Source organism: Chamaea fasciata, unplaced genomic scaffold (assembly GCF_029207755.1).
Source record: "Chamaea fasciata isolate MVZ Bird 193981 ecotype frontalis unplaced genomic scaffold, bChaFas1.0.hap1 SCAF_6, whole genome shotgun sequence".
Lineage (NCBI taxonomy): Eukaryota > Metazoa > Chordata > Aves > Passeriformes > Sylviidae > Chamaea > Chamaea fasciata.
Genome location: NW_027094091.1, coordinates 46159635 through 46187572, shown reverse-complemented (window position 1 = coordinate 46187572; position 27938 = coordinate 46159635). Strand labels below are relative to the sequence as shown.

Below are 27938 nucleotides of genomic sequence, written 5' to 3'. Positions count from 1 at the left end.
GTAATATATAATATTGTGCAGAACTGGGTGCATAGAAAATTTGAATTTTCCCTTTCATAGTCACCTTAGATATGGACCCAAACTGAATCATCTCCTAGTTCAGGCTCTCTCTAGATTTACTTGTTCTGACATAGAGCTTAAAATGATTGTTTGCACACACCTACTCCTAGTATTCCAAGTACTTTCATTTTTACAGTGATCTTTTTTTTTTTTTTTTGCCTGATTTTACCAATGGAAGAAAAAAGAGGTTATTTTGTATTAATAAGAAATTCCTCAGCTTGGCTGAGCAAGCAGATACTGAGAAGAAAAGACAACTCTTATAATCTTTCTACTGGAAGGTTAATATGATAACAACTCCATTCTACTTACCCTGTAATTGTTCTTTCAGAAAAAGGAATCTGTGACTTGAACAGAGAAAAGTGCAGAAGAAGAATCTGCAGGCCAGACTCACGCACCCATCGGTGTAAATGTTCTAGTGGCTTTGTTTTAAGTCGAAATAAACAGTTTTGTGAAGGTAATACATTAATTTCTCATCAGCTTTATTCCATCACAGGAAAAAAATCCTTTTTTTTTCTTTTTCTTTCTTATTATTTTGAGTTTGAAAAATCACTATGACCTTTTAAAAATTTCAGTGTGCCATTTCAGTTTTGTGTCCTTCCAAGTTCTGGAATAGTTTAAAAGGGGACCTACAAAGGTGTCACAAGTGTTAGTCTTGTGAGAAACTTTGGTCTTAGTCTGAGTAGGTAAAGGAGCTTCACAAAAGTAGAAATGCTTATGTGTGCTAATTTTACTTTTAAATAAGGATGAAATTAGATGTATCACCAAAGGTGAAACACTGAATAATCCAGCCACAAGACGTCTGCCTGAAGTATTGTTTCAAAAAAGACAGAAATTCTTAACATGCATTCAAATATTTTAATCTGGATTGTTTTATTTAAAATCTAAAATTGCTATTAATAATAAATAACATAATACTTTTTAAAGCATCTCTTCCACTTCACGACCAGGTTTTATAAGACATTATGGCATCAGAATTCCCAGCTTACAGGATTTACAAACTAGCCTGAGCATCAGTATTGCAGTTCTCAGGAAGTTCTCAGGTTTGATTTCTGAATTTCAACTTTAAATACACTCGTGTTTTGAGGCTTTTACTTAAGTCACGTTGAACCCAAATTTTTAAAAAGAATTTTTTTTTTTTTTTAAGAAGATGTCTAGTGCATTTTTTGGATGTGCACAGGATTTAAATGGCACTGAAATCTGTATAGAAAGGCATATTTTTAAAGTTGTCTAGGCACCTATGCTAGACACACAGAACATGGGTATATTTTGCTATATAGTTTTTAACACTGATTTGAACGAGGTCTGCAAACTTGTTTTCTTATAGCTCATTAGGAAAACCACATTTTTGTGAAATGAATGCAAAAAAAAGGATGCACTTTTTCAGACTGTTACTTTGTTTCATTAATCTATTCTCTAACATTTTCTGATGACATTATTCTGACACAACAAGTTCTTTGTTTTTGCAGACATTAATGAATGTGGCTTCTGGAACCACGGCTGCACTTTAGGCTGTGTGAACATCCCTGGTTCCTATTACTGCACCTGCCCAAGAGGCTTTGTTCTGCTGCCTGATAGGAAAACATGTCATGGTAAGGAGCTGCAACAGACAAACGCTTGGAGTGTCCTATTGGAGAGAGTCCTCATTTAACACTGGAACTGCTGAAAGTTTTGTGTATTGTGCTGCTTGCTTCCAATCCATATTACGTAAGCAGGATCAGCTTAAACTGAGTGAACTGATTTCAGGTGTCGTGTTTATGGAAGTGTAAGTTACACGTGAGAAATTGTATACGCTTCTTCAGAGGAGGAAAAAACCCAAGTCATGTCTCCAGAGAGACCTCTTCTCAGATTAGGCCCGGTGACACATTCCAGGTGGATAAGCAGCTATGTATTTTTAAATGTGGTCTCTGAATTTGGCTCACACTGTAAGGCTTTGCCCAGTCTCTGAAAGAGCAGCTCAAAGCATCCTTTATTTTCTTCTCAGATCAGGGCTGATAGCATTGCTAATATGTATGACATTAGTGGAATTAAATGCATAAGCTCAGCCTACAAATGAATTAAGCCTTTCTGAAGTAAGTCTAGAACATAAAGTGCGAAAACTTCCAAATTTTGAGGTCTTGGGATATTGTCAGTCACTTTTGAAGTGAAGCTTACACATAGGCAAAGGTCCTTCTACTTTGTTTCCATGGAAATAAAACATTGGTATGAGGCCCAGGCAGGAGTGCCAGTGCACACCAATGAGTTCAGTGTGGATCATGGCAGGATAAGGGTATATTAAATATCACTGTTGGAGAGTAAATATAGCCATAGAATCTAACAGACTCTAGCAGTCAGTTTATTTTAGACCCCAAGAGTCCTGGGCAGGGCCAGGAGTTTGATTTGATGTCTGTGGGTCCCTTCCAACTCAGGATATTCCACTTCTTCCTCTTTATGAAGAGGGAGCCAGGAGCAGGATTCAGTGACCCAAACATGGGAGTTCAGGGTGTGTGTGACAGCTGTAGAAGGTAGCCAGCTGCAGCAGAAGAGCTATGGGAGGGCTGCAGCCAGAGGCTATTGGGAGGCGGGATAACATTTTGCATCCCAAACAACATTTAGGCACTGTGCAACTCAGTCCTACTTTGAATGACCAGCTTGAACTGTATGCCTGCATTTTGGGTGGCTCAAATTAGATCGAAAATAATGTTTTTCTAGCACAGGCTAGGGATACAAAATAGACAGTGTGACTCCTTAACTACTGCAGCACAAGGCAGATGTTCACAAACTACACAACTTGAGAAAGAGACACACACAAGATGAGAAGTTCAAATGCTGACCAGAGATTTTGATGCTTTGTCCTCCAAGTCCTCTATGAAGTTCTTCATCTAAAGCCACAAACTCTGGTCAGAAGGAAACTTGAATTTTCTGGACCCTATTCTCTGTGTTTAACTGGTTAGCACAGTTCAGTCCAGAATGCAGTTGCCCTGGAGAAGCAATATTTGCAAGAGCCATGCACCATTTAAGCCAATGTGTGCAGCTGATTCATAGAAGCAGCTGTGGAAATGTTGCATTAATTCCAGTCATATGGCACTAGAATTGGGACAAAGAGATGAAGCACTGCAATGCAGAAGGTGGAAGGAGCACATCTTGTGAAACTGCATTAGAGAAATGCTAAAAAAAAAGTTGGCACTGCAATATTTCTAATAGTAAGTAAAGGAAAGTTATTGCCAAGTCCTCACATGATTTTGCCCTTATAAATTCTAAAACTGACACTTAGGAACATAGTTTTGTTTCTGGAAGGTTCATCTCCTGTTTTGATTGATCTTATACTTGGAGTAGCAATAAGGTAGTTCTTCCTCATTCTCTTTGTCTTTTATACTTATTCTTTCAGTATAGATTCCTTGCCATTTTTAAAACCTGATCTATTTTTGATGAAATGTAAGAAAGAAAGTTTTCAAAATTACTTCTATTTTGATAACACATCTTCAGAGAATTTTGGAAAATTTAAGGCTGATAAGTATAATGGCTTCAGGACTCAGCAATTTTGGCTTTCTCCTGGGCTGTAATTAGGAGAAGGTGTGAAAAAAATTTGGAAAAGAAAAACAGAAACACAGCATAACAAACAACAGAAAGACTGCAGAAGTGTTGTACTCTCAACATCACACTTTTATTTATTTATGTATTTCTTTTCCTTACTTTTTTCCCTTCTTCTTCTTCTTTTGCTATTTAAGAAGGTGTTAACACCTCCTACTGGGAGCTTAGTAAAAACTTGTATCATCATTTAAGATCTTTTTTCCTCCTTAAATTTCTGTAGAGCTAATTACCTGTACAAGTAATGACATTGGATGTAGTCACGGCTGCCTTCAGACATCTAAAGGCCCTGTTTGCTTTTGTCCAGAGGGATCTGTACTCAAAGTGGATGGCAAAACATGCACAGGTAAGTAACATTTTTCTGCCTGAAGCGACTGCCAGGCTCTGTTTATTCTTGGCCCCAAGAATAAATGTTTTACACTTCTTGTGAACAACTGTAAATGATTGTACAAAATATTAGAATGTAAGGTGCTTTGAGTGCTGACATTAGCAGTACACATCTTCATTTTGAAATAGATTTTTAGTAGCAGCAACATCCAATATTTGCTGGCCAAGTTCTTTCATTGTCAGGACAGATCAAAGCCTGTCGGAGATTTTTGTTGTGGGAGATATCTAAAATTTATACTTGAGAGGATGTATATGAACAAAATTAAGGCTTGGGTGAAACCTGAAGATTGTTTTGCTTATTATTTACATGACATAATGTAGCCCAGGTTCAGAGTCACTCTAACTTCCCAACAAATGGAAGTTTTTGCAGTCAGAATACTTGAAGCTGCTACACTAAATCTGTCATTCCCCATTTCAGCAATTTTCCAAATTCAAGGGACTGTAGATTCTCAACTGCATCTTTTCCGTCTTAGGGGTCAAGATAGCGTCATTACTGACAGCCTTATGCTGTGAAAATCCTCTTTCCCTTTTAACCCCTTTCATATTGTGGACTGTACTTTATACATAGATTCAGTGAATATTTCTGTTTTGCTAGCTCATGTTGGTATTGAGAATATAACAGAAAAAAAACCAAGAAAAGAATGTTTTCTTTTTATCTGAAATCTTGGTATGTTTTATTAGAAAGTATTGATCTGTCATCCCAGCCTAATTAACTTCTGGGGAGACAATTGCATCAATTTGCTGCTTCTTTGCATGAAGTGCAAAGTCTGATAAAATTTATTACTCTGTTGTAGATGGGATGAGATTTTCATGGGAGAAGAGCTCTCTGAAACACATGATAGACCCTCTCTCTTTATGTATCCCACCCTCCCACCTTGTGTTTTAACACAACATCTTGTGTTACAGGTTTTCAGGAAAACTCTGGAACAAGTTACTACTAACTTGTTTTCACTTCACTAGGCTTCTGCTTTCAGCAGGAGGCCTTTTGGTAAATCTACCAGTCACTGAGATGATTTACACTGTAGAAATCCTGAGCAGAGTGACACATTCTTTTATACCTCTGATTTTGTTGTATTTTATTTTTTTTTAGAACGGCACAGTAAAATTTTACAAATGCTCTGTTTAAGGTTGTACATCTCCAGATAATGGTGGCTGCAGTCAGATATGCTCTTCTTTAAGCCCATCCTCCTGGGAGTGTGCTTGTTTTCCTGGATATAAGCTTCAGCGAGACAGAAAGCACTGCACTGCTGTAGGTTGGTGTCTTGGAATGCCTGCATATTTCTGCCAATAGCAAAACCTTTTTTTGATTTTTTTAAGGTGGATGGCACAACTGGGATCCATTTTTGCACTGATTTTAGTTTACTCAGTGAAACTGAGGAAGTATTAGTTGTTAGGAAAGACAACCTATTTTGGAAATAAACAAGAACAAGCGCCAGTACATGGTTCTGTCTCCTTCACAGAAAGTTCAATATGTGATCCATCTTCAGCATTTCACTCCAGGCTCCCATACTGTGGAGGTCTGTCCTGCAGTACACAGGGTTTTGTGCCTTCACATAATTATGTGCATTGTTCCTTCCCAGTGATACAGAACTGGGGCTGAAATCTCTGTATTTGAAGAATGGGGTAGGGAATAGTCTGTTAAAGGACTTTCCATTTAAGGATATTTCTCCCCTCCAGCCCCAGAAAGCTGAGGTGTTTGATGTGCACTTTTGGATTCCAGATCCTTCTGTTCTTTCTGAGAAAAGGGCAGACTCCACTGATAAGCAAGGTATAAGCAATTGCCAAAGAGAGAGGAGGAAAAAGAAGTTTTTGATTTGTGCCCGAAATAAGGGGAAGGCTATATGTTTTTTTTGAAGGACAGTATCTTTCTTGCTTTTACTACAAAAGACTCCTCCATGTGCAAAATTTAAGTTATTCTGTCATTTATGGTGATGCTGGGAAATATGGAGAGATGATTGCCTCGAGGCTAAGGCACACAGTGTGAAATGCAGCAGGACTAGCTACTCCTTTTGTCAGAAATGTTTGGGCTGATGCTGTAAACTTATATGCACATTTATCTTTAATTTCTTAGGCAAGTGGAGTGTAGGAAAATTGCCGTAATTTCTTCTGTTCATCATTTTGTCTTTTACTGTTACTTATTTACAACTCTACTTAGGTAGTAATGCAAGTTAGAGGTCACTTTGAACTTAGTGCAATTAACATACTGGCAAATTTTAATCGACAGGTCCTAAGCCATTTTTGTTATTTGCAAATGGCCAAGATATCCGCCAGATCAGTTTTGATGGAACAGATTATACAAGTTTACTTGACTGGCAGATGGGAGTAGTCTTAGCACTGGACTCTGACCCAGTGGAAAATAAGGTAAGGCATTAAAAATGAGAGGATTCTGGAGTGTTGCAAGGACAAAAGGATTGAGCTTTCATGTGCCTTAACCTTTCCTCTGTCAGTGATCTGGATTAGGCATTATGCTACGCGTTGTTCTGTTGCCTGTCTAGGACCACAACTGGTACAGGCTGCCAAACATTAGCTGAAGAGTTTCATCCTTTAATTGCTTACTTTTTTGTACATTGAAAATGATAATTCACAGAAAATTTGGATTTCTAAATTCACTTCAGGCATGATTTCAATTTTAAAGAACTTTTGTGTGATTGATAAGTTTGCTCCATTAAGACTGCAGTGTTGTTTTCTGGAAATATATTGCGGGGATTTTTCACTGTGGTACAAGCAAAGGTATCTTTAATTCTACACAGCTAAATCTTTATGATCCCTACTAAATGTAGGAGTAATCTTAGCAAGAATTATATCCCATGTCCTGCCCAAATTGAGCAAAACTGCTGAATGCTCACAGAGCCTATTGCTCTTCCACAATGTGTTCCTCACATCCTAGATAGTGCTGTCGGAAACAGGAGTCTTTGTATAAAGACTTTCTTGTCTGTGTGGCCACATCCTAATATCTTACTCCTTGCCTGCAGAGTTGGAAAGAATAGGAGTTCAGCTCTGCTTTGCTAAACCTTCTGTGGCAGATAGTTATATTGAGAGACTTATTTACACTGTGAAAGTGTTCCAAAGGAATACTGGATGGTACAGTGAAAGCTGATGAGGAGCTCAGTTAAGTTGTTGGAAGCATCTCAAGGCCCAGATAGACACAGCTAGACAAATGTGAATGTTACCAGATCCGCATTTACAGGAGGAGCACTTCAGGCGCTTCTGGAACATCGCCACTTGTTCCTGAAATAGGGCCCTGCTGGAGAGGCAGCAGTTGCCCTGTGCTGTGCCAAGTGCAGGTCAGCTGTGCCAGTGGCTCTGGTGTGCCCCTGGGATCCACTCCTGTGGTGTTAGGTGGGCAGTGCAGAGGTGAGGGGACATGCAGAGACCAGCCAGGCTGCAGGGGTCTGGTCGTGTCAGCACAGAGCTGAGTGGCAAGGCAGCGCCCCTTTGTGCTCCCAGGGTATTGAATTATCTGGTCTAAGGCTAGAGGCTTCCTCCTCCCTTTGTTTGACATCATGGCTGACATCAAAACAAAGTTATTAATTTCACTGTTACCAAAGAAAGCCTCAGCACTGCTTTTCATAGAGTTGTGCTATATAGTGTTTGCTTCCCTCTAGTATTGAGATACAAGGCAAAATTTACACGTCCTTGGAAAATGCAAAACTAGTTTCCCTACCAGCAAAGGGTTTTTCTTTTGACCCCAAACTAAGGAACCTCTTCTGGAAATGTTGGAGCCTTACAGAATAGACACCTAGGAAAAATTAAGATAGTTGCAGGATGAAAGAGTGGAAAAAAATAGAAGTAAATTTTACAACTCCTTTTCCCCTTCCCAGCTCCTTGATGTACATAGAGTGCTACTATCTTCTCCACACTTCTCCCTTTTCGACATGAGCAGCCAGTGAAATGACAAAGTGCTTCTTTCTGTCTGTTCCTACTTTTCCTTCTTCAGCTGTGCTTCATATGAAGTAGCTGCTGGCTGAAACAAAAGCACAGGGTATTCAGAGGGCTGTATATAGGGCAGCCTGGATTTACAGCTAAGCACAAGCTGCCTGTAGAAGTCATCCTGGTTGAAGGATAAGTGCCTTTTTATTTGATCAGGGATCACGGGTTACCTGTGCAGCCTTTTGTGAATGAGCAGTTTAGGGGAATTTTCCAGATGAAAATGGTATTTTAGAAATGGAAATACTAGACAGAGGAGGTAGAGTAGAAAGTGAGATGAGAACTAATGGCACCTTGTCTGTTATTTATTCACAGATTTACTTTGCCCACACCGCCCTGAAATGGATAGAACGAGCTAATCTGGATGGTTCAGATCGTGAAAAGGTTATTCATGGAGCCATGGATACACCCGAAGGCCTTGCTGTGGACTGGATCAACCGTAAATTGTACTGGACAGACGGAGGGTACATGCTCCACAGTGCATTTATGTTGAAGCATGCCATAAAATGTCTTGAATAAATGACTGGTGATACAGAAATAGCTGGGATATCACTCTAATTCAGTAGTGCTTGGCATTCTCATTGGGTAGTTTTAGTGTCAAGTATATACAGTTGGAAGGTTCTTTAAAACTAAAATGCTGGAAGTTCACTTGCAGTCTGCCACTGTATTTTTATCTTTGTCTTTCCAAGAAGCAAGGGTTTGGACTCAGCTGCAAGGAATCTAAAGCATGTACTGCATATATACATATACATATGTGCACATGTGATTGTGAATGTATTTCCTTACACTCTTCTTTATATACATATGCTGCGTGTGAGTGTGTGTGTGTATAGGTATATCTTTGTATATACATACATATATATATATATCTAAAGAATATTACTGCACTGAGTACATCTTGGGCAGAAGTCAGTGTTGTTGGCAGCTAAAATCATGTTACTGGAGAGCCTTTGTCGATTATCTCTGATAAAAGAGGAGTGACTGCTGCCAGACAACATGACCACCTTTCAGCTGACACCTAACCTTATATGCAGAGGGAAACAAAACTGACCTTTGATGAAAGGGCAGTTTCAGATCACAACAGATAATGAAGACTCCTTGAAGAGTGGTCATGAGCTTTCAATGTGATCCATAATTCATTAGTCAACAAAAACTAATTCTGAGTGTTTAGATCACCGTCCTTCTCCATTTTAAATATTTTGCTAGTCTGCTTCCTTGCTTTTAGTTACAATATTGTCACATGATTGACCTGCTGCAGAAATATGCCAGTGTTTCTTGTGAAATGGGAGATTATGGTGCTGCTCTCCATAAAACATGAGTTCAGGGACAATATGAGAATTTGAACCTGAGACTTCCGTGTAACCCACTGCGTTTACCTCTTTGTATTTCACATTTGCAAGAATATATTTCTCTTTCCATCTCTGTGGGGCCTTTCTTTGAAGGTTCAAAGAGGCATGGAAGGCTGTAGGCTTGCTTGCAGGTAGAGGCTGATATTTATTTGACAAGGTGAGTATTGCAGGAATAAAATCAGTTTTTCGGAAAAAAGGTGAATTGAAAGATTGGCATTGAAGATTCTATACTTGACCTGGCCACAGATTTTATCAGTTAGCTGAAGAACTTCAGCCTCATTCTTTCCTGCAAAAATAGATGTTTTAAATGTAAAATGCAGATTTCTAGGCAAATGTAAAATGACCACTGATTTCTGGATGAAAAATGCTATGTAAAAGTACTATTTTAAAAAAAAAATTCTTTATACATTTGGTAATGGTATTCAGTTAGGAGCTGGTTTTCCTCCTGACTCCTTTTAAAGCTAGCATTTATTTATTAGTGATCATACTTGCAATTCATTATTCACCAAAGCAGAAAAACTTTGTGTCTTCTGCAGGGCAGCAGGTATTTTATCATCATGCCCTGCAGTAGATAATGAAGCTGTAACATGAATTACTTGTTGGTAAAACAACTAGACATCCCACATCAGCAGGATTACTTCCTGTCACTGTGAAATGATTTATTACCACTCAACTAAAGCAATCCAAAATCTTAGTACATTCAGCCCAAGAAGGTAATTGAAAAGATAGTAGGGAGGACCTAACAGTGCTCTGTGTGTTGCAGGAAGGTGTGCATTGAAAGGAGCAATCTGAATGGAATGCAAAGAAAAATGATCATCTGGGAGGATCTCTCCCAGCCCCGAGGAATTGCCATTCACCCATTTGCTAAGTAAGGAGTGATGAACATAGTAAAATGTGTAATTCTTGTGGATGATTTTTAAAAATGACCTTGCAAGCCTTGCCCTTTTGGCAGTCAAAATATGCATTAGTCTCATGCTTGTTAGTCATTGCCTTGCAGACCTGTGTGAACTGTAATATTTTATTGCAGGGTTTCTTTCAGAGGTTGGGACATGTTCATTTCTCATATAGATTTTAGAAGAAAGTAATTGGAGCATTAATGATACTGTATGCAGTTTGAACTAAAGAAAAGCATGAGCAACTGAGGCCACTTACTGCTGTAGGTGCCACACTACAAACTTTGATGATTCCATATCTAGTAGTCTGAAGAAGGTAATCACTTTTAACCAGTAATGCTTACAAAACTGCCCCTTTTTTGGTCCATGTTTCATTTTCAGAGGAAACCAAGCCTAATTTACTGTTCTGGAGATTTGTAGTTTTAAATGCACCTTGTATCTTCTTAACTAGTGTTGAAATGATCCCAGGTGTTTAAACTCTTGATCAAATTCTTGCTATTTCAATCAAGGGCAAAGTCCCATGGATTTTAGTCAATATGACTGTAGTAGGACCATTTTAAATCCAATCCTTTAAATTTTGTTTTGATGCTCATATCCTGCTATAGCTAAGTACTGATGAATCAGAAAAAAGCAGGTTTGGGGAGGGTATTTTGCTAGCTTGCCTCTACCCATAAAAGACCTGAAAGAATCTTTCAGTAGAGGTTGAATGCTATAGAGATGTTTTGCAGGAAAACTTTCATGAAAGGTAGGTTCTGCCAGATTGTTTATAAGAATTATTGGTAGAGGCAAAGTGTGGAAGGGGAAAGGGAGGAAGAAACATCATTAAAACCTTTCTTTTTAGAAAGTAAATAGTGAAAGGATGAACAGACTTTACGACAATGTCCAAAGTTGCAAATATTAAAGAGACATTTTCAAGAGCTCTAATTGTGGAACACAATTAGTGCTCTTGAAAATACTGATCCCTGCATTAGAGCAAAACTGCTTGTGTAACTAAAGCCAAGGGAATCCCTGGGTTATTTCAGTACACCTGACGCAACAGATGCCTGGGGAGATGAGCCCAAACTTCAGATATTGTTTGCAAATGTAGCGATCCCCATTTTGAGTTGCCTTTTAGCACTGTGTGTACATTGAAAACTGCTAAACACTCAGTGAGAAACACACAGGATTCTAGAGGGGGACCCTGAGAATCATGATTTTATTAAAGGAAGAAAGATTCTGGACCTGGTATCAGTGTTTTTTTAAAAACAACCTGCCTACTCTTGCTTGTTTTCCATGGGTAATGGGCAATTTTAGTTTCATTTATTTATTGTTGTACCCCTGTTTAGACAAGGGTCTGGCTAATGCACTGTTTTCTGTCATCTGGATTTGCTAAACCATCATCAGCCGTCACATGGAAAATCAAAAAGCAGATATGAAAAGCTGTGGCAGTTAACATAGTCAGGAGTTGTTTTCCAAAGGTTTCATGCCAGTGAACAGAGTGAGGATTCTGCCTAAGTCCCAGTGCAATCACCTGGAGTCTTGTGGCAAATGTGAAAAGATCAGCAGCCAATATGTTTGCTTGAAGCGTGCACTTTTTCTCCTGTGAGTCAGGGCTGTATTGCTCTGATCTGACCTTTCTGCTTTGAAAGAACTCCATGGAGAGGAGGACAAACATTTACTTACTGACTTCCCGTATTCATTTTGTTTTCTGAAGGAGATTATTCTGGACTGACATGGGGGCCAGCCCGCGGATTGACAGCTCTTCATTAGAAGGCTTCGATCGCCGGGTCGTGGCCAGCACTGGCCTGGTGTGGCCCAGTGGAATAGCTCTTGACTACTTGGCTGACAGGCTGTACTGGTGTGATGCCAAACAGGCCCTGGTTGAGAGTGCAAACCTGGATGGTTCTGGTCGTCGAATTCTTGCACAGAATGATGTAGGTGAGGCTTTGGTGTTGATAATTACCTACTGCTGCTTGTCCATGTGTGTGTGCATCTGCATATGTGCATGACAATTACTGGCCAGCTGCTGTGCTATATATCCCACACTATGTTGAGGTTAATGACAGCACTTAGGTTCTTAATTCTGTTACCCAGGTGACTTTTATTCATTTTAGCAAAAGCATGTCTTCCTATCCTCTCTACTTTTATTAATGAGTCACTTTGCATTGCACAGAGAAATTCTCTGTCCTCACAGAGAAATGGAAATAATTAAAAAATTAAAAATGTGGTTTTCTTTTCCCATGCATGGCTTCTTAGTTTAATTCAGGTTTTACTGTGTTTATTGCATCAGTGAGTTATATCGACATAAGAAGAAAGGGAATTAATCTGTGTTGTTAAGGTACTTGAACAGCAAACCTGTTTCTGCAATGTTGAACACTGGAAGGATTCTAAACACATAATAGATACCAAATGATAAATAATTTTACGATATGTTGGTAATTTTTATGCCTAAGGTTTGTCACAGCTTGACGCAAAACTGTGTTGTTCTGGAGCAAGAGAACAGAGGTGTTAGCAACAAGGAACTGATGTTGTACCACATCTAAAGTAAACCACGTGTTTAAGAATCTTGTACGTGGCAAATTAGTTTCTGGAGAAACAATTCCTTTTGATCATGGGATCTCTCTGGGCACCATTTTGTAGGTGTGCATACAAAACATGGGCAGAGTGAGGACTCATAGCCCAATAACATGACTGCCATGGGTAACTTCATGGTTACTCTGTCGAGCAGCCTCTGTGCTCTGGAGGGCTTCATCACCTAAGCCAGATACTGTCCCAGTCCTTTGGAGGTGAGTGGGGTGAGGTCCTGGAGGAATCAGTGTACTGCAGTTTATAAGATATCAAAAGGCCCAAGAAGAGAGACTTTCCAGGCTTCTCCTCTCTTCCCATGCTGCACATTTTCTGCCGTATGCTCCACCTTGAAGCAGATCTGCAAAGGAGGACCTTGAAGTCTGATCAAAGTTTAATTTTGTTCCTCCACAAGGAGTAAGACAGTGTCTTACAGGAGAAAACAGAGAAGGAGGGCTAGGAGCACTATAGAAACATGGACTGTGAGAAAGGAGCAGTGATAAAGCTGTTTGGAGGTGAGGGAAACGGACACCAACATCTGTATGCAAGGAAGTGAAAGAGATGAAGACTTTTAGAGGTATGAATTTAGAGAAGCATGTCCTGATCATTTGCTAATGCTGTTAGTAAAGACTGGAACTCAGTTTTTGTTCTTGAACAGCTGTGCACTGGAGGACGGGAAAGTGGCACCTCTTCGTAGGGGTTCCGCTGTAACATGAATTTTTACTACAGCAGCTCCCTCTAGTGCCCCTGTACTGAGAGCTCATTCAGCAGAGCTGCATCCAAAATAGGTAAATTATTTTTGCTCTTCCACCTATCCCTGTTTTCAGCTTTAAGTATAACAGCTAAAATAATAAGTAATAACTTGCCGGAGGCAACGAAGAACAAAACCATCCCTTTTGTTTATGCAGTGGGTTAAATTTGCTCTGTTCCCACTATATCCATTGACTGACACTACGCTTCTGATTTTAATCCTTAATGTATTACCAAACTAAGAGGTTAATAAACTGCTGGTCAAAGCAGGGTGCTTCTTGTCAGTAGTGCAAATTACAGATCCTAAACTGGGTCTGTAGTGGCATCTTTGAGTGGGGACAGTATCTAGATCTTGGTCTCGTTGTTCAAATTTAACAGGAAGAAAAGGTAAGAACCAAGATCAGCGATTAAGCATGGGTCAGTGGAGGTAGTGAGGTGCCAAAAATACACTCTTCAACATAACAGTAAAGAACACTTAAACAGTGCCTTAGAATTTTTTTTGTAAAGGATTGTTTTTTCAGTTAATTTGTGAGGTGAATTTAAGATATGCTAACCCATACTCCTTCCCCAGGATTCTAATGGTTATCTGCACTGGTTATCTGTATTTTGTTTTCTTGATGGCTTGCCTTTTTTTAAATTTTTTTTTTTAAGCTAATACATGTTGGGATCCCAATTTCATTACTGAAATTAAACATCACCTAGTTGAGGTCTACAACAAGAAGCAAAAACACAGATCATAAAAATCACAGGCTTAGAAAGCACACCTTTCAGTGGGACCCAGACTGCAGTTGTAGAGTGCAGTGCCACTGGGGCCCTAAGGACCACAACAAAGCAAACCTACTTTAGCCAGGAAGCATCCACTCTGAAGCCAGGTGTTCACCCATGGAAGAACAACATGTGTTCTTACCTTCCGCTGCAAAAACTTGCCCAAAGACAACACTGAAGGAAGGAGATATCTGAGTGTACAGAAAAAAATGCATAGTCCCATATGAACAATTTTCTATCATGAGAGATTAGAAAGAATAGAATGATTTTGTAAAGATCTTTATGCCAGCCATTATTTATATGAAATTGTCCTTTGGATGCTGAATTGCTGACCTTGTCTCTGGAAGTCAAACTACGGATCTGAGTTTTTCTAGTGCAGATGTGCTCCCAAGGAAAAGTTCCTGTGCTTTGAACTTGGGGTGTAAATTCTTGCAGCTACTGTTAGTCCTGTAATTGTTAGGTGCCTGGTTGAAGCTGATGTCTAGGATCCTGTTGTCATCAGTGAAAAGAGAGGAAGTTACCAGGATGACCTATTGCCTCCTGTGGTTCATGTTAGCTGGCTATATGCCCCTCTGCATTGCACTAGTGTGCACTTTTGGCACTTGCAGAGGTCACTCGCTGGCTTTGGGGCCCTACCAGAAGTCAGTGGCCGCAGTGTCTGTAGCTCCCAGGCTGCCCTGTGCCAGGATGCTTATGCAGGATGACACATGCCGTGTGCTCCTTTTCTCCTTATTATGTGAAGACTGCAAAAGGGGCTGTGTAGCTCAGCGGCTTTCTGCCAGGCTGCTTAATGCCAGCGGAGGGATGTACTCCGGTTGTGAAAGGCTGGTCCCAATTCTGCCTCAAGAAAAGATGATGTGTGAGGTAGAAGCACCTTGTGAACTAGATCTGGTTGGAAGTCACCAGAAGCAGAGAGCGTGTGCTGAACCAGGCAAGTGTCTGTCTTAGTGTTTGCTAAGAGCACAGGTGACATGTGCCCATGGTCCATTGTTCATGGACACTCATCCCTCTCCGTGGGAAATCAAAGTGGAGCACTGGCTATGGCTAGGCCCCTGTGTTCGAAGTTGATTTATATGCAGATAATGCTTTCCTTTACAGGGTTTCTTGTGTACGTTCTACAGGTGTGGAAACGATAAACCTAATATCTTTGTAGGCCACCCTTTTGCCGTAGCGGTGTTTGAGGACCACCTGTGGTTTTCTGACTGGGCTAGGCCTTCCCTAGTGAGGGTGGACAAGAAGACCGGCCAAAACAGGGTACGTCTTCGAGGCAGCATGCTGAGACCCTCATCAGTGGTTGTAGTTCATCCTTTGGCGAAACCAGGTACACTGCAAAAATTAAGCAGTCATTCCCTTCCAGCCTCCTCTTGTTCACTGGTATCAGTAGAATAGATGTCCTTGGGTTGAGGATTATCTTCTCAGAAATAGGCTCTTTAAAAAGCCTTACACAGTCAGACTGGCATTTATTGAAAGCATCATCTGGGCATGTGTCCCAGGAATGCTGACAGATTTATGTCCATGCCCAAGAATAAACACTGATCAATTGCGATGAAGCTACCACAGTCTTCTAATTCCTATTTATCCTAGTCTATTAGCACCCCCCCCCACCACCAGTAATAACAAATGACACGGGGAAAGATTTTGTGAGATTTATTAGTTTTTGATCAAATAATTTGATTTCCTGTTGGGAACAATCTCCCTGTTAGAAGAAAAGAGTAATTCAATAGACCAGGATTGAGAGAAGGTAATAACAGGTTCCTTTTGTCCTTGAAATATTAGGACAAATTTTATTTGTCCTCTAAATATTAAAGGAGAAATAATAAAGGAAATAAAATAAAAAAATGTGGTACATGAATTAGATACAGAGTACGTGAATCTCTTTTCCTGACAGAGCCTAGATGATATCTATGCTTTACTATATGCATTTGTTGCTATATTAAAAACAAAATAAAATCCTAGTTTTTTTCAGTCCTTAATCTTTTTCCAACTGCTTCAACTCTGCATGCCTAAACAGAGATGTTGACTGAAGAAGCAGCTTGTGAATTTTCCTGTTTTTCCTCATCAGGGGCAAATCCTTGCCTTTATAAGAATGGAGGCTGTGATCAGATCTGTGAAAACAGTTTTGGAATTGTCCATTGCAAGTGCCATCAAGGATTTTGGAAAACTCCAGATGGAAAATCCTGTCATGCTCTGGATTCTTTCAACTCAACAGCAGGTACAGTCCCCTAGTTCCCAAAAAGATCCCCCCTCAAACCCTTGAGGATCCTGACAGGTAGCACTGGAAAAATTCACCTTGCTCTAACATAAGGAATGATAGTTTCTCTGAAGAATGAAAATGCTGGAATGTTGTCCTTGGGACAACAAGACAACAGACATATTGTCTGACCACTGCAATTTTTCCCTTGGCATTTTAGCAGTGAAAAAGATGTGTGCAATGCTGACAAGTATTGTGAGCAGTGAGTCACATTTCTTCTCTTTTGTATTTGAGAAGACTCACCACTGAGTGCTTTTAGGAATAATTTGATGCCAGCAACAGGTTAGTCTGGGAGGATACTGATGTTTATTTTAAGAAGAAACCACCATGTTTATTGAAAAATAGACAAGTATTTGAAAACAGCCGAAAATATCTATTTCAGTAGATTTAAATGATCCATGTCACTTTTTTCCTGTCTTTTTCAGCAAGTGCCTCTGTGCACAAGGAGGTAATGCCAGTGCCACCACCAGAGACTGTGCTCCAGAGCACACGGAACACTGGGAGTTTTAAGGATGCAGACAATGGGGAAAAGCAGAAAATAATTTTTTTTATGGCTGAAATCATGGTATCAGGTAGAGTCGGATGCTTCTCATCCTTATGCTTACTCTGGGGCTCTGAACAGGTTTATAGAGCAGAAAGAAGTCACAGACCTTAAAGAAAGGAATGTTCATTGTTGAGACTGGTAAGATTCATGCTCTTAACCTCCGAACAAGAATTTGAGTCTGTGCAATTATTCCAGGTAGGACTGCTTTTTTGTTTGTGTCTGTATTATTTGGCTATATAAAGAAAAATTGGTGATATTATCCTGGTCTAGAGAACAAACACTTCTAATTTGGAACACTTGAGAAAATCTCCCCCTTAGGTTTTTAAGAATATTGCATTTCTCTAAAACAAGTTAAAATAAACCCATTGAATTCTACATATCTTTGATGACACTAGATCATTAAATTTTGCAATATGTTTTGAATGAAATATTCAGAAATCTTGATACTAAATGACATGTCAACTCCATCTAGACAAAGAGAACAGCTGCAGTGATTGTATTGGCTTGTCAGTATTAATCCTGGTGAGCTAAGTTTCAAACTTTGACTGTATGTTTTGGTTTTCTTTTTTTTTTTCTTTTTCTTTTCTTTCTTTTTTTTTTTTTTTTATTTTTTTCCCCCTGTAATATAGATACACACTACCTCCTTTGATATTTCCAAATATATCTAGTGGTTTTTTTGTTTGTTTGTTTTGTTTTTGCTATAGATGAAGATGACTGCACTGCACTAGAATGTTATGTCAATGCAGAGTGTGTTTTGCTGGAAGATGGTGCTATGTGCCAGTGTTTGAAAGGATTTACCAAGAAGGGGAAATCATGCTATGGTAATAAAAACGTTATTATAACTTTTGAAAAATTGTGGATTGGGGGGTAGGAAGAAAAATCTATCTCCTTCACATTGGCAGATCTGCTGTGCAAGGCATCAGAGAAAAGTCAACAGTATGAAAGGGATGATGAGCAGAGAGCATGTGAGATGAAATGACTAATTATCACATGCCTTTTTTCCCTCTCGAGCCATGAGTGTTTATATTAATCCTATTAATATTAACAAGCAATAGCAGGGATAATAGAAGTATAATGTATTTATTGGTAAAAATTGACTAATTATAAAAACTCACTCCACAGACATGGTAGCTAATGTATAATTTAGACATAAGGAATCTCTTCAAAATTAGTATTCCTAATGTAATGTTTATATAAAAGTGCTGCTCTAGTTTCCTTCTAGCACTAGAAAAAGACTCTAACAGCCATGCAAAACATTGTTCAGGGTGATCTCTAAGTTTTTGTACTTGTTTGCAACATAAATGAAAGAATTGTTTTGCTCTCACAAAGGTCAAGAGAGAAAGGTGTTAGAAGCAGAAAGAAAATACCATTTGGTAGCTAAATATGAAGACTCAGAAGAATCTGTGTTACAATGGAAAGGGAAAATAATTTTAAGCTGAAACGGCAATTTTTGTTTTCATCATAGTACTTTTTGTTTTTTAAAGCCTATGTGTTCTTTCATAAAACAAAGTTTCTAAATGCACTTAGAGGTCTTTTCCAGCTTAATGGATTCTATGATTCTATAACATAAAGATATTTTTGAACCAAATGATTTCCTCTGAACAGGTTTTTGTTAAGCAAATGATATTTGGAATCTCCATTTGATAGTACCTGGTTGACTCTCTTGGATTTTAGAATGCTCCCATTAAATTTCATACCAAAAAAGACCACCAAGTCCTTCTCTTCCCAATTGCTTACCATGCCCAAATGCCAAGTGACAGCACAGTCTGAGGGAGCTCCATGGTGTAAATGTATCAGTTTATTGATTGAGGTGATGATTTCCTGACCCTGGTGTCCTGTCCCTTGTTCTGCCCCACAGATGTTGACGAGTGTGCTGTGCACATGGACCGCTGCAACCGGAGCGTGTCAGACTGCATCAACACAGAAGGGGGATATGTCTGTAAATGCCTGGAGGGCTACACTGGAGATGGAGTCCATTGCTACGGTGTGGGCATGTGTGAGGGCTCTACTCTGTCTGGAAGGCTGAGGCATTTCTGCCTTTGTGATTCCTTCCTTCCTGTTTGAAGCGTAGTAACCTCAGCAACTGATCAATATGCAAAGCCTGTAGTTGTCAGTGAATATCTCCTCTCAGTGTTTGCACTCTTTTTAGTGGCTATAGAAGGAGAGAGAGGAAGAGTGAAGGGGAGGAGGGAAGTGGAGGTGAAGCAGTAGAGCTTTATTGGAAATCGTTGCCATGAATATAAACGAAAGCAGGTATTGAGTGTGTCATAATACTCATCAAATAATTCCAGGTCTGTTTAATAGGCATGAGGTTCAAGGTGTGACACTGACAACTTGAGTACATTTAGAGTCTTGTTAATAATCAGACCCACTGATTTTCCCATCCAGCTCTAATGCCAGGTCTTTAGTTCATTCCCTACGTCTCTTAAATTCTTAATCCATTTTAGTGGTAAATATGAACAGGAAGCTTTTTCCCTCCAGTATTTGACTAGCACACAGTTTGTTCAGAGCTTTATGAGAGTCTTGCCTTCTCTTTTGTTCTTTTCTTTTCCTTTTTTCCTTTATAGCCTAATTCAAAGCCCATTAGGTTTGAACCAATTCTTACATAATCTTCCTGGACCCAGTTCTTCAACACTGATTAGGATGACTAAAAAATTAAGAACAATATCATTATTATGGGTAGAGTGTGGAAAGTATCAGAGGCAGAAGAATTGAGACAGCCTTTTGCCTGCAGGGGTCAGAGACAGAGCTCATGTCTTTGAGGGTGTTTGGAAGTGCAGATGGAAGTGCACAGAGAAGTGACAAGGTCCCATTGCTGATCCAGCGTGACCTACAATCCAAGTCCTCAAGCGGCTCTGGGCTCTTACTGCCTTACTTACCACTATACTGTGGTATAGTTGTTCAGGATGTAATACCTTCCACTGTTATTGAGAAACAGTCTACTATCTTCCTGAAGTCTTTAAGTCCAGAAAATAGATTCTCAGCATTTTATAAAAGATACAGTATTACTAAGATGTAAACATAACTAAAACTAATTTTGTGTTCGATGACTTGAAATGTACTATGAAAACCAGAAACTGGTAAGTGATTTTGTGCTTCAGTTCTAAGTACCTGCATGCATGCACAGTGTCCAGGAATGTGACGGTATGTCTAGTGATAACACATGATGAGTTCATGGTGTGTTGGTGAAATGACATTTGTTGAAAATTGCTGCAGCAGTTGTGTTCTCCCCATACGTAATTTTTTTTCCTTTTTTAAGTGATCTGAATTTTCTATACTGTTTTGAGCCAGATCCTGTTAATTTTACGGTAGAAAAATTCCCAGTAGTTTAAGCAATCATTTCACAAAAATTGGGGTAGCAGATCTCTGATTCCCTGTAGTAGATCTGGCACACGTATTCTGCTGAGAGTTCATAAAATGAACCATAAGCTCCAAAACTCTGCTGTGTGAACCAAAGGTTTCACCTTTGAGGGGAGTGCTTCAGCACTTTGCAATGTGCAGGTGGCCAGCCTGGCAGAAGCTGCTGCCGTGGGCTTTGCGGAGAAGTTGTGGGGGCAGGAGGAGGGTTTGCAGCAGAAAGGGGTGGGAGATGTATACAAACCTAACGTGGGCTCTGAGCCTGGAAACTCTTGTAGTCAGGGAGCCTCTTCACAGTCATTCAAAGCCTCACTCATTGAAGTGTTTGCACAAACTGAATAAACCTGCAGGTTTCTAGAAGCTTTTCTTCTGCCCAAGCTCTTTGTAAAGGCTGAACTAGGTGGGTGGTACAGGGGTGGGCAGCTCCCCACTCCCAAACCCTTCCGCTGTGTTACTGCAAGAATGCCAACATATGGATCCTGGCTGCAAGATATGACTAGCAATGCCAGGTGAATACATCTGGTACAAGTAAATCTCTTCAACTCTGCTGTACTTGTTACGTTTCATGGGGAAGCCTTTCCCTCCTTCTCGCTGTGGAGAGTTTCTGCAGTAGCACAGCATGCTCTTGCTATAGAAAGTATGCTGGTTGCTTTTCCATTAGGCTTTCCATCAAGGCATATTTGCAGAGGAAGAGGTCTTTGGTGTTTTTTCCCACTGCCTGGGGAGCTCAGTGCTGCAACTGCTGCCCTTTTAACCGATGCTCTGAGGCATTTCATTCTTCTAACTGCAGAATGTTTGGGTGACAGATATTGATGAGTGCAAGATGGGGTCCCACACCTGTGGAGAGAACATGACCTGCACAAATACAGAAGGAAACTTCACTTGCTCCTGTGCTGATCATGCTTCCGGAACTGGCGTCGGTTGCAGTGAGTAAACGGAGTGACCAAATAAAATGAAGTGGCCCTAAATTAAGAGCTGTGTCCTTGGATAAATTGGTACACCTGGAAACTAAAGGATCCCTATATAGTAATATCTTAACCAGCTTGTGGACCCATTTAGCAGTGCCTTTAGGATGCTGTTTTGTCGTGGACTAAGGAGAACAGATCCAAGTTTAGTTAGGAAATATCTACATTAAGGTTCAGTGTAAATTTTTTACTGTCTAAATGTGACAACAAATCTATCAAATGTCATTTACAATCAACAGCAGAAGTAAATGCTACTTGGAAGTAACATTTTTTGAGGATAATTTCAGTCTGTGCCATTTTTCAAACTCCCTGTACCTTCTGTTACTCTGCAGAAGGCTAGCACAGGAAATGCACATGATTTAAGTGCCATTTGATTCTTCAGTATAAGCTTGTCTTTCAGTTCCAGTCACTGGTTGTTCAAAAGGACTCTGACATTCCTTAGAAAATCTGATTATCAATTTACAGAAGGGAACTTCTAAAGGTTCAGCACTAGTGACTATTTGACCCTCATTTTAGAGGCTCAGTGTGGTAGCAGCATTCTCTGAAAATGAGAGTGACTCATTCTTTTTACTCTGTGTCAGTCCTCTTGGTCAGGGTGAATTTTACTCCGGATTGAGTGACTTTCTGGCCATGGGGGAACATTGTGTGATTGGCACAGAGCTGTTTCTTCAGAAAAACAAGGAAATGATGGCTTTCTTAAATAGAACACCTATCAGGATTCCCGCTCCTATTTCAGCCACTTAATCTTTCAGCAGTTTCAGGTGTCACTCAGGAAATGATGATTTTAAAAGATGCATGACTTGGAAGTAATGTTTCCTAGGTCCCTCATGTGTCATTCTGATCCCATGTCTTTATAGATGTTAACACATTCTTTTAGTTTTTTGCCTAATAAGCTCTTTTAGCAAGATGAAATTTTCTTTGCTGAGTGCACGCACACCTGGGGTTCACTATAATCTCTCATCCCTTTCCATTCAGGCTCTTTGCCATGGCAGTTCTCCTGCAAATGAAATTTTAAAACCCAAATGTCATTGAAGGTCATGTTGCAATAAAGCTGGTGTGAATCATAGAACTGACCCCATAATTGTATGAGAATGATTAGGCGTGTCTCTGCTATTCCACACTGCCTGAAATTCTTAGCCCAGTAGCTGTTCTGTTCTGACCTATAGATTTGTTGTAGCATCAAAGTAGGCATGAAAACACTCCTTTTCTGTAAGGGCATGTCTGCACTGTGGTCATGCTGTGCAGAGATATTAGTGCTACCTTTAAAACTAGCTAGTTCGTATAGGTGGCAGCATGTATGATTCAGAGCAGGCTGCAGAACCCTTTGGCAGAACCATAGGGTTCCCTGCTCCCCCAGTGATGCTGTTATCTGTACCTGAGCTAGCCTGAAACAGTAAAAAATCTGATCTGCCCTCACACACAGATGCAATTAACTGGATGGCAGCAGAGTAGAAATAATTTGCGTAAGAATGACAAGTTGCTTGTGAAAGCTTCTGAGTCTGAGATCCAAGTGCATGAAGTACAGTCACCCTTCACCTCTACCTCTCACTCTGGTAATTTATGCAAGGTAGAGATTTACTGTATACCAAAGCTGCATAGGCTGCAAAAATAATTTCAGAGTAAGCACCTAGACAGTTGGCACAGTTTTTCTTCAGAGCTGGGCTCACACATCTAAACACGCAGAACTCAGTCAATCACTGTAGGTCTTTCACTGTAAATCTAAAATCGGGCATATTTAGTAATTTGATCTAAATTTCTGCTTGCATAAATTTGAGAACAACATAAGAAAAAGGTAAAATGCGAGTAATTAAGAGAAAACGAATATTTTAACCTAGTTTAGTACCATAAAGTTCTGGAATTTTGCCAACGAGGCCAAAAGTTTGAGACGTCCTTGTGAAACCCTCTGTTTCAGAATCTACTGTTCCCCCAGCCTCTGTCATCAATGAATACACTACAAATGCTGTGCAAAGTGATACTGTAGGATGTCCTCCTTCCTACGAGTCATACTGCCTCCATGGTGGAGTGTGCAATTATGTTTCTGATCTACAAGACTATGCCTGCAAGTAAGTACAGAAATTCGTATTTTCTTTGCTGAAGAATGGCACCATTGGAATGCTACCCTCAGTTAACTGCAGGCAGTGAAGAGTTTGTCCACAAATGATCTCTTCATCACTCATGTCACTCATTAGGATTCGAATCTCTTCTTTCCTGTAAGTGATCAGTGTAATTTTCTGTGCATGGCTACTCCATTCACACCCATTGCAGTAGGATTGGATTTGTTCCCTCAGCACTTGATTCTTTACTTTGGAAATGGGAGGTAAGTTGTTAAATGACTTGGAAGGGGTGCTTTCTCTCTTTCCTCTACATGTCATGTTGACCTTGCTGTTCATGTGTAGCATTCACTGCGATGGAAGAGGGCACCTCTGTCTTGTCTTTGACTGGGGCCAGGGAGCAATCTTCTGGTGTCAGCATCTTCCATTACAGAAAAGCAGAGAAGGGTAGGATATAATCGCCCTCTTAAAAACAGGGACAGTTGCAATGAGGCCTCAAAATTGAGACTTGCTTCCCCTGTCAATATTTTTAGTCCTGTCAATACTTTTGTGAAGCCTAATTCTGGGTTCCCCAAATGCAGGTACTGCTAAAAGCAAGGAGACTCTCACCACTCCAGAAGTCAGCCTTGGCTCGGTCAATGTGACAACCTAGTCCCATGGGTTGATCGTTTCTTCAAAATGTTTAGTCCTGCCATTTAAGTGTGTAACCTGATTATATTTGAAGCTGTACTCAGAATCTTCCTTCAAAACCAAGCATAAAATCTTTACAATGGGACAAATCCAATGCCTGCCTCCTCCCCCAGGGTCACAGGTGGTAAGTGAGGACATGTACAGGGTGTGGATGCTGTTCCAGGATAGGCAAATCTCTCTCTGTGTCTCAGGCTTTCCTATTTTGAAATATGAGTGGTCTCCCCTGCCTGCAGACTTCTGTACCTGCAAGAATATGAAAGGAATGTGTCTCATGTACATATATCGGAAGAAAGTTGATGCTTTATGCCATGGATTTCTTGAGCTCAGCAAAGTCCGTGGGCAAAGACGTTACAGGAGACAGACTCATAGTCATCTCTGGTAATTGTTTGAGTTTGTAGTGTAACTTTTAGAGGCATAGTAAACTATCTATTTGCACCTCAGAAGTTTCTTCTCTTGAAATTGAAGTGTCTAAAGCTGCAGAACTTTCAAACTGGATTACAATTTCTTTTTATTTTATTTGTTAAATGTTAGTGCATAATGAGAATTCAAATGTACATATTTTGTACATATTTAGTACATATTTTCCAGTTTTGGAAGTGGATGAAGTTAACAAATTTAAGAGCAACCATGCTTAGCCAGGCTGTTGGGGTTTGTGTGTGGGCGTTGCTGGATTCTGTCCCCACTGAATCCTCACTAGATGGCAGCATTCATTCATGTAGGCCCTAATGTATGAGCTACCAAGGGGAAGGAATGGAAAAACGTTATCCGGCAAAAATCACATACCAAATGTGATTTGTATTTTAATTAATAAAAGACCTTACAGTAGAAAGTAGACCTGCCACAATGTTTAAAATTCATTGTAATTTAACATTAACAAATTAACATTTTTTTCTGCCTTCCAGCGCACATGCATTCTAAATTGTAACAGAATGAGAGTGCTTCTGCCTGACTTAATAACGAATGCTGATATAATGTTTTCATGACATTAGGTAAAAGTTGCTTCAGGTCAAATCCTGCTTCTTTTTTCTCATTTGACTAGCTCTTGGACTTGAGTGAAATTAGACCAATTAGAATTGTGGTGAGTTGGGCCTACATTGCTGAGGGATTGTTATGAGCTGACTAGACTTTTCATTTTTTCCATTTATTATTTATGTGTCTGGCTGTGCCTAGTAAAACTAGGCTGGGATTATTTTTTGATGTATTTCTCATTTTCTAGTAATTTTGATATAAGGGTTTCATGCATCGATATTTCTATGTTGGATTTTACAATGGTAAAACCAAACAAAAAAACAAAAACTGCCTACAGAAGAAGCTTATATTAAAAGTAAGTTTTGAAGCTGTTTCTAAACATTATGGATGGGATTTTTTAAATGCTTTCATTCATCTCTAATTTTAAAGTAAAGATTCAGATTAAAATTTGATTCTCTTAATCAAGTCACTGAAAATAAGAGTCAGTCCTGTACTGTCTGCTTTAAAGAAAGGGGAGCTTGCTGCTGAAAGAAGTTAAATGAAAAATCCTAGGGAAACACTAATCACACAGCAGGATTTACAGGATTTAAGAAATTTTTTTCTTCTGCTTTTTACCCATAGGAATCTGGTAATGACAACCTTGCTGTATAATTCTATAGGCGATTCAATAGCAGTAAAAAAAATAACAGCACAAAAAAAGAAAAAAAAAAGGAAAAAGAAAAGAAAAATACTTTTAATACTGGATTCTGCAGGTTTTGACAGCATTCCTTTACAATAATTTTGTCGTCCCCATTGCTAAACTCAACCAGATGTTTCTGTAGCGGTGCTCAGTGGCAAATGAATGTGCAGGGTGACTGGAGTAGTGGTCTGTGGCTGTGCCCTGCCACCCACTGCAGCGTGTGCTGTGCTTCCTTGGCAGCTGTGTGACGGGCTACGTGGGAGAGCGCTGCCAGTTCAGCGACCTGGAGTGGTGGGAGCAGCAGCATGCCGGGCGGGCGAAGGTGCGGAACATGACCATCACCGCGTGCGCTGCCGCGCTGGCCCTGCTGCTGCTGCTGGGCCTCCTGGCTGCCTACTGCCACAGGTACTGCTGCCAGACGTGGCCAAACGTGAGCTGCTCCTCAGCTGATGGGAATTCCCGGTTTTTCGCTTTTCCGTAACCGGGTCTATGAATAATACAGAAAGTTCTAGCATGTCCCTTATTTGCAGAACTCATGTCGGTGTTAGTGAGCAAACACACGTGTAGGGAAGAAGAATAGACGTTATTAGAGCTCAGGAGCATGCCATTTACTTCTTTCTGGGTTTCCCTTCACAGCACTAGATGTCTGAAACTATCATGGTAGGGGCTGGCTCTTCTCTGCCAACCTCTCTATTCAATGGGCTGGCTTTTGTTTCCCATCCAGTGTAGAATTCCACCTGAAATTTTCTTAGCCGTTGAGAAAAGTAGCCTACTAATCTTCCCAAGGCAAACTTACCGAGTGATGCTTCCAGCAGTGAACATGGAAACAGTTTTCCTGGCAGCAACGAGAGTAAAATCAGGGTAGTGAGTCTAAGCACATCTGTTGAAAAAGTACTCCCTGGCATTTTTCATGGCTGTGCAGATTTGGGATTCTTCTTGTGGCAAAAAGAATTCCAATGGTCACTATTTAAGAACCCAGTCTGATGTGAAATTAAATGTCATCGGTGTCCCTTAGACTGGAAAGTATTAAGCATTTAAGCTAGAGTCTTTTGGCCATGACCTTGGCAGACAGCTGTTCTCAGCAGCTGATTTAAATGCAGGATTTTTGTTTATGGTTTAGGTCAATTTTAAAATTAGACTCTCCTAGACATAAAAAGTCAAGCTACGAAAGAATTTAACTATGTAAGCTAATATTTTTCATTCTTATTTAATGGTACTTGGCACGTTTAGTCCATAAAAGTAGGGATGCTGCAACATTTCTTATTTTCTATTAATTAGTGATGGGGTCCAGAATTAATGCTAAGTGCAACCTGATTTTTTCTCATAACCTGGGTTCAGATTTTGATCAGTGGATACATAAAGAACAGAAAAAAAAGTGAGATTGTTACATTTCTCATATATTTCACATGTTCTCTCATGAAAAATAGAGAGAATTTGATTTGTTTAAGTGTATGAAGGTATTAAATTTCTTCCCTCCCTCTCTCTTTTGTATTTTCAGCCAGATTTATGTTTCTTTCTTGCCAAATGCTTTTGATCAATATAACTATTTACCACAACAACAGGTTTTCAATTACACACTTGACTGAATCTGAGCTGCAGCAATTACTAGCATAACTAGATCAAAATTAAACCACTGGTCTAAAATCCCTATTTAACTGGACTCTGGGAACCAGTATTTGGGTTGAAATTGCTATACCACTTTTTCAAATAGTCTACTGTATTTCAAAATGTACTGATTAAGTCTCTAATAGCCCTGTTCCTTCCAAAATTGAGATGTCTTATCTTCTTTTAATTGAAGGAAATGAAGCTGGAGGTCTACACCTGCCAGTTTGAAAATGTGGGAACTGAAGGCCAAGCATGCTGAAGTATTGTGTTGGTTTGTTCAGTGACTGTTGTCTGCTGAAAAACACTGCATTATTCTTAATGTTAGTTTTATGCAGTCTGAAAGTATAGTATGCCTGGTTTCTTACCTTCCTTGGGAAGCAAGGAAACTACTCTTTTCCACAAAAAAAACCCAACCTTAATCATAGATTCAACACCAACAATTCTTCCACCTCAACTGGCCAAGGCCATGGAAAGCAAAATTTATTTATGTTGTATTTTCATGAGGGAAGCAACGTATGATAATTATGCCATGTGACTTCTCCCAGTTAGTATATAAAAACTATGTAGAAAAAAAGGGAAGGTTCCTAA

At 39.7% G+C, this 27938-nt stretch overlaps 1 protein-coding gene across 3 annotated transcripts in view; it reads left to right on the top strand.

Moving 5' to 3' along the window:
* The window catches only part of EGF (epidermal growth factor), a 58546-nt gene that overhangs the window by 22258 nt on the left and 8350 nt on the right, over nucleotides 1–27938 (top strand). For 2 of the 3 annotated variants that reach the window (XM_066186233.1, XM_066186235.1), the window contains exons 7-22: nucleotides 389–514; nucleotides 1527–1649; nucleotides 3848–3970; nucleotides 5139–5264; nucleotides 6236–6372; nucleotides 8254–8402; nucleotides 10051–10155; nucleotides 11874–12097; nucleotides 15393–15560; nucleotides 16302–16451; nucleotides 16916–17062; nucleotides 17739–17855; nucleotides 18893–19018; nucleotides 21198–21317; nucleotides 23269–23419; nucleotides 25986–26150. In XM_066186233.1, the coding sequence (XP_066042330.1) occupies nucleotides 389–514; nucleotides 1527–1649; nucleotides 3848–3970; nucleotides 5139–5264; nucleotides 6236–6372; nucleotides 8254–8402; nucleotides 10051–10155; nucleotides 11874–12097; nucleotides 15393–15560; nucleotides 16302–16451; nucleotides 16916–17062; nucleotides 17739–17855; nucleotides 18893–19018; nucleotides 21198–21317; nucleotides 23269–23419; nucleotides 25986–26150 (2257 nt within the window). The remainder of the gene's footprint in view (nucleotides 1–388; nucleotides 515–1526; nucleotides 1650–3847; nucleotides 3971–5138; nucleotides 5265–6235; nucleotides 6373–8253; nucleotides 8403–10050; nucleotides 10156–11873; nucleotides 12098–15392; nucleotides 15561–16301; nucleotides 16452–16915; nucleotides 17063–17738; nucleotides 17856–18892; nucleotides 19019–21197; nucleotides 21318–23268; nucleotides 23420–25985; nucleotides 26151–27938) is intronic. The other variant, XM_066186234.1, reaches the window with a different exon arrangement.